This window comes from Thermothielavioides terrestris, chromosome 4 (genome assembly GCF_000226115.1).
Source record: "Thermothielavioides terrestris NRRL 8126 chromosome 4, complete sequence".
NCBI lineage: Eukaryota > Fungi > Ascomycota > Sordariomycetes > Sordariales > Chaetomiaceae > Thermothielavioides > Thermothielavioides terrestris.
In genome coordinates, this window is record NC_016460.1 from 227,017 (window position 1) to 234,146 (window position 7,130).

Below are 7,130 nucleotides of genomic sequence, written 5' to 3' on the forward strand. Positions count from 1 at the left end.
TTATAGTCGACGTAGTAGAGGAGATTGTCCTTTAGTTTATAGGGTCTAAGCTATAGCTTTCAGTACTACTTTCTTTATAGCTCTTCTTCTCGTTCTTCGTATTCTCTCTACTTAGCAATCTTCTTAGCTCGTTCTTCTATATCGTAGAGACTTCTAATAATCTTATTGTACTAGCAGTCGTTAAGATAAGCTATAGTTAGCTTAGCTTTAAACTCGTTATTAATAACTAGTTCGAAGGTACTAGTGTCTATAGTATAGTATTCTTCGGTATTGATCTAGGTAGTAGACTAAATGTCCTTTAGTTCGTTAGTAGCGTCTTAGGTTTCGTTAGAGGCGTCCTCTTCGAAGGTCGGTAAGCGTAATAGGGCGTCTAGTACAACGTTAAGCTTTTTTAGTATATAGAAAATGTTGAGGTCGAACTAGGATAGCTAGTTTATAATGTTGGCGAGCTTTAGGTTGGCCTTTATAAGGTCTATAGTAGTGAGAGACGTATACTTTACAATGCCTCTGGTTGCTATATAGTTTATTAAGATGTTTATAGGGTATTGGTTTAACTATACTATTTTTCAAAGCTTCCTAACTGCCTATATAATAGTAGCGACTTCTACTTCTATACTTCTATACTTCCTTTCTACGTTGGAAGTTAAGTGGGATAAGAATATAATAGGCTAGATCTCGCTACTTAGGATATCTTAGCCAAGGATACTAGTACTATCCTATTCGCTATAGAGTTGAAAGACAATTACTCTATATCCCTTGCCATTTACATCGAGCTTAATAAATAGTAGTTTATTAAGACAATAATAATATAGGAAGTACTATTTATATAGATGTTCCTATAGCAATTTAAAGGACTCTAGTTCCGCTAGTGTAGACTCGAATTTAGTGTTCAAAGTAAATGCTTTCTTAGTATTCTTCAATTTGGCGATAGGAAGGTCTCCACTCACTTTCCCTTAGGTAAAGAGCTTAGTTTTATAGTCCTATAAAGGCTACGCTTTCGCTATATACTATAGGATACCCTTATATAACTATCTAGCTATACTAAAGTACTACTCTAAGGTCTTAAGGGTGTTAGGGAACTTAAGTTTCTTAAATACGGCGATCCTATCGTCTATCTTAGCTACTCCTTCGCTATTGACTATATAGCTAAGTAGTCTCATTGACAAGTAGGCTACAAAGGATTTTTCTATTAAAATGTAAATATATACTTTGTCGAGGATATCGAGAACCGTCTTAATGTACTTAAGGTACTTTTCTATATTCTTACTAGCGATAATGATGTTGTCGATATAGATATATATAAAGTGCTTATACTTATAAAATAAACAATCTATAAAGCGCTATATGAAAGCTAGTGAGTTTTTAAATCCTATTAGTATAATGTTCGAGTATTCTAAACCTTTAGGACTGATAATCACTATACAGTTATAGTGTTCTTCTACGACTAGAAGCTAGAAGAAGAATCTAGAGGTATCGAATACTATAAAGATCGTATTGCCTATCATTATATTTATAATATCGTCTTAGTCGAACAATAGGTATATATCTAGTACTATCAACGTATTTAGGGGCTAGAGGTCTACTACGGCTCTGCCTTTCGTTTTTCTAGCAACTGTATAGTAGACTACGAAGACTAGGTAAGCGACAAGGGTTGGCTAGTCTATAAAGTCCATCTTTCCTTATGTATATAGTTTGTTGTATTCTTCGTCGACGATCGCTTGGTCTTTAGCACTTAGCGGATAAACTCAAATAAGCTTAAGCTGATTCTACTATCTATTGATAAGTAGAATTCTTATCTTCTAATCCTTTAGTATAGGGATAATGCTACGGTTATAGAAGACGTTATACTTGTCTAGCAATGCCTTTATCTCTTTTGTATACCGTTTATCCCTACTATAGACGTTTACCTTTGCTATTGACTTAATATATAGGATGTCGTCTAGTTTCTCGATACTATAGGATGGTATATAGAACTTCTACTTAGTAGGTGGCTTATACTTATCTTCTGTTAGTGTCTCCGTTATCAGTTCTTTACTACTAGGCTCTTGTTATATAGTCGTCGTTATCTATATATATTTATCGTCTATAACGTTATCCTAGGTCTATTATATAAGGTTTTATATTATCGCTTAGATATCCTCCTCTAGGCTATATTAAAGAAGGTATCTAATGCGCTATCCTTCGACAATAGTAATTGGGCGAGCGGTATTATTCCTTATAACGGCCTAGTATACATTTTTTATATCTACGACAGTGTCTAGTATACCTTCGACGTATAAAGCGAAGTAGAGCTTACGTTTCTAGCTATTTAGATTATTGTTATCGATATCTATATACTTGAACGTAGTCTTGATTAGGTGTTTCGCTATAGGTACAACTATTACAGTGTTTACGGCTTTCACCTTCTAGATTGTTCTTTTCCGTTCTATATATATCCTTACCTTTATATTATAGATAGACTAGAAGTAATAGATAGATATATTAAGGTTAATCTTTACTCTATTATAGAGTATAAAGTTAGTTCTAATCAACAGTTTCGTTTCTAAACCTTCAATGACATTAGCTATTATAATAAAGTAACCGTCTACGTTAGTATTATAGACGATTCCTCGGATATAGAAGTTAAACTCGACTTACTTCTTGACTTTAGTATAGGCTCCAACGCCTTTGACAAAGTATAGCTTTACATTAATCCAACGTAAGTTCTTAGCCTACTTGGAGATAAACTCCTTATCGACAAGGTTGGTATTGCTACCTATATCAAAGTAAACCTTAGTACCTAGCTCACCTAGGTTTACGCTAATATTGATTATAAGGTATATAGCTTACTTGTCTAATGCTTTTAGTAGCAGTATATATAGCTATATTTCTACGATCTGTCCTTCGATCAATATAAAGTTTATATCTTTACTATTAAGCTTATCTTCGTTGTTACTAAGGTTATATTAGTGATCTGTTTAGGGTTATATAGGTTTATACTTATCTTCGTCGTTATCGTCGACTATATATTTAAAAAGCTTATAATATATTGTAAAGACTTTGCTATAGGCAATACATTGCTAAATCTATAGGAGTTGTCGTAGTAGTTTGTTCTAGCTTAGTCTAGGCTAGCGAAAGGTATAATACAAGTAATAAGAACTATTGGCTTCTTTATCTTCCGATTCCTTATCCTTAGCTTTAGTATCGTATTCGTCGATAAGAATATAGCTAGTCTTCTCTAGCATTTCGCAATAAAGGTTAGCGTCTTTATCGTCTCCTATCACTATGATCTCGCTATAGTATAAGAAGGTACCGTCTTCGAACTACTTTTTATATATATATATCCAAATCTATTAGAGTCGTCGAGGTCGAGGCGGTCTTCCCTAGTTGCTATTGTCGCCTCTTCTCTAACCGTTGAACAGTCTAAGTCCTCCTCTATAATCGTTGAACGGTCGATATCCTCTTCTATATCTAGTTGTACTATAGAAGTTTCGGTTACTAAATAGTTGTACTTAGTTACTATCTCTATACTAATTGTTTCTAAGTCGCTAGGGTTTATCCTTATCTCTTCTCTAAGGATTATAATGTCCTTTTCTATCTCTTTTTATCTAGAAGGTTCTACTATCCTCCTAGTCGTTTCCTCGTCTTTTATCGTTATACTCTATATCTACGTTGTTGGCAATAGGACTATAGCCAATGATATAGCCTTCGGCAACGTCTTAGCGAAGCTTGTCTCTAACGATATATACTTTAGTATTAAGAATACTAAGGAACGTACCTATCTCTATAGTTACATCTAGTTCAAGGTATAGCTAGTAAAGTTCTAGATAGAGGTAGTTATATAGGCGTATTAGATATTGCTCTTTAGTAGTATCTTCCTAAATATATATATATTTGAAGTATTCTATAGCGAATTTCTAGACTAGCTTATCTTTATAGTTGTCCTTTATAGTATACTAGTTTTCGTTTAGCTATTTCTCTACTTCGTATCTCTTAATACTAAACTCCTTTTTTAAACGTTTAGTCTATACTTTTATAGATATAGTCAGTACTGCCTTTTCTATAGTAGAGAGCTACTACTTATACTATTGTAGTACTAATCTTCAAAGTAGGGTCTATATCTCTATATATAGGGTCTCTTCTCTTACTAGGTAGTATCTAATGACCTAATTTACCTATTTAACCTAAAGGTTAACGTCCCTATAGTACAGCTGCTATTTATTGTACTATAGGTCCTAGAGTTCCTTAGCTTCGTTCTTTATATCTAGCTAGAAGAGACTAATGTCCTAAATCTTCTATTTCAATGTAGATATAGACGGTTATAAAGACGTAGTACTTCCGTCCTCGGTTTTAGGCTAATAGTCTTCTATACCTATAGCCTTGTTCGCCTTTTCGATTATAACGTTTAAGTTCTCTATTATTCTAGCTATCTAGGTAAGAAAGTCCTATATAGCGAAAGTAGCTTAGATATCTATAGCTCTAGCTACTTGTTTAAAGGGTCTAGCTCCTTGTCTAAAGGGTTTAGCTACTTGTCTATATAGTAGGCTTAGCATCTCTTAGAATAGTAAGAAGATACTAGAATCGACCAAACTGTCTATATATTCTATTCCAAGGTTCTAAATGACTATACCTAGTCTAGGAAGCTTAAATAGGTATTAGGATAGTTAGCTAGGCATCTATAGCGGTAGCTAGGGAACCTAGTTAAAAACGCTAATCAGCTAAGCTATCGAAAATGATAAGTCTTCCTCTTTAGGTTGTTAGTTCTAAGGTAGTAGATTCTACGATCCTCTTCGCAGTCCTTAGTAGCGTCTACTAAAATTATAGCTATTAATAGTATAGGTTTTATATCCCTATTAAGGAATAGTTGGTGTATCCTAGGTTTCTAGTTGCTCTTAGAAGGTTAGGCTTAGTAAAGTTGTTAGCTAGTTCTTAGTCGAATTATATTCGGTTCTTACCGATGTTTTTAACGATATAGCTAGTCCTAGTTACTAATCGTTGGTCCTCTAAGGCTTCGGGGTCTCTAACGATCCCTAACCCTCTAATACTAAAGTCTTTAGCGTTTCTTAGGTTAAGTCGTTAGTCTCTAAAGCAATATCTTTGATCCTAGGGTCTAAGATAAGATTCTTGTTAATAGCTACTTAGACTTTACACTTAATAGTTATAAGGTAGGTACAAAGAATATAATTGTCGAGTATCTAAGAGGGAGGATACTCTACGATATACAATGTTTCGGTATACCGTTGGGTATAGACATCTTCTTCTAGTGCCTCTTTGAGTAATATTGTAGCTTTTAGGTATTAGAGTTCTCAAGGATTGATAGTAGTTACCTATTGGACGTTGTAGGTAACCTCAAAGTCTTTAATAAACTTAAGTGTCTACTATACGTCTTTATAGACGTTGGCGTTTATAAAGCTTAAATCCGTCTAGCTTTTGACTTTTTATAAGTGCTTAGTACTAGAATGACGATAGCTAGGTCGTAAACTAGTTCGTTATAGATTATATACTCCGAAGCTTACTCCTTTATAAAGGAGTATTATCTGCCTTAGGCGTTGCTCTATACAATTTACTAGGTATAACTTATAATATTTCCCGATCTGAACTTAGCTCCCCTCAATAGGAAGCGAATAGGTTCGAATCGTTAATAGGCACCACTTATTATACACAGATAATGCTCGGTAACCATCTAGCGGTAAACGTATAAGGGTAAGAAAGATCAATGCCTCTTAGCCTCGTTAGCTAATAAGGTGGCACTCTTGAACACTAGTATATGTTACAAAAGTATATTGATATAGTCTACTATTCTACGAAGGGGTTGTAGGCGAGGTTCCCTTTTTTAAGGGAACGCTTGTTACCCCTAACCACGATACGGTTATAGGTGCCCTTGCTATAGTTGCATATAACAAAGTTCCTAACTATAAGTGCAATATATACTACTATATAACTATCTCGCTATCTCCCTAATATAGCCGAAGCTAGGGTAGCCTAAACTACGTCTATCTATCTAGAAGGCGAGGCTAGAGTTCTTAAAAAAAGGCCTATATAAACTTAAGGGCGAACTATCTATACTCCTATTCTAAACTTTGCTAAAGGTAGTGAACAATGACCTCCTTATACAACTACGTCTAAGGGAACCTATAAATAGACTGAAAGGCGATCTAGACCTTTAATAAAATATTGACGTATATCTCTAAGCTCTTAAACAAGGAGTCGAAGTAGTAGAGCCGACTTTCGACTTAATCGAAGATTGTAACTACCCAATGCCTTCTATTAACGAAGCAAAGGAAAACCTAGAAACGGCAATTGTTAGCAATAACCCTCTAGTCAGACTGGTGGAACTCCTTTAGCGTAGGACCATAGTCCAAGACCGGCTATAGGTAGATCTAAAGACAATCTTTATAAAGGTGAAAGAAAAACTATATAATATCTAAGATCGTCCTATAATCTAGCTATTCCTTATTGAGTAATATACTTTCTATATCGAAGAGCGAAATACCTATATCTACAAAATAGATATCGAAAAACCGATTTATCAAGGACTTTCCCTCTAGCTAGTCTAAGAATAAGTACTTTATAATCTTAGGGTTTATACTAAGCTAAGGGCTTAGGATCTAGTTGGGTCGTCGGTTAATTATATCTTATAGATACTTCTTTAGAGTCTATGAAAATAGGAAAAGTTTAGGGCTAGTCTTACCTAGGTGGCTTAGCATCTTTAAGCCTAGCTTTTGCTATATAAGGGAGACGTAATACTACACCTAATCGCTATTGCCAACAAGCTTCTACGAACCTTACGATATATAAAACTTAAGCTCTCTAAACGGCTATTTCTATCCTAGGTTAGTAGTTATATTGGCCTAGGGCTATATAGGCTCTACGAAATTAGGAATCCTACAATGGCCTATAGCGATACTTATAATAGTATATGAAAAATTGGCTTATAAAAAAAGTTGCTCTCTAGATAGAAAGATCTAGTGTTACACGAACAAAGTGGTGTGCTACTTAGCCTCGTCAGCTAAAGCAGCGGAGCACTCAAACCAAGTCGGAGCTTTGGAGGAGTGCAAGATCGATGTATTGCAAGAGTGTGAGATGCGGGCAAGTGCCCTCCTAAATACAGGAGTGTGGTGGCTTGTGCAGAAAGTGGCCTGTGCACTGTT

At 34.9% G+C, this 7,130-nt stretch overlaps 1 protein-coding gene across 1 annotated transcript; it reads right to left on the bottom strand.

Annotated features, from left to right (window-relative positions):
• Window positions 1-1,049: 1,049 nt before the first annotated feature.
• On the bottom strand, window positions 1,050-1,301 carry THITE_2053533 (uncharacterized protein; the record flags this gene model as incomplete). The annotated part of the gene is made up of 1 exon (XM_003654936.1): window positions 1,050-1,301. A coding segment is annotated over one exon (252 nt), but the record flags the coding sequence as incomplete, so codon positions are not given.
• Window positions 1,302-7,130: the final 5,829 nt, after the last annotated feature.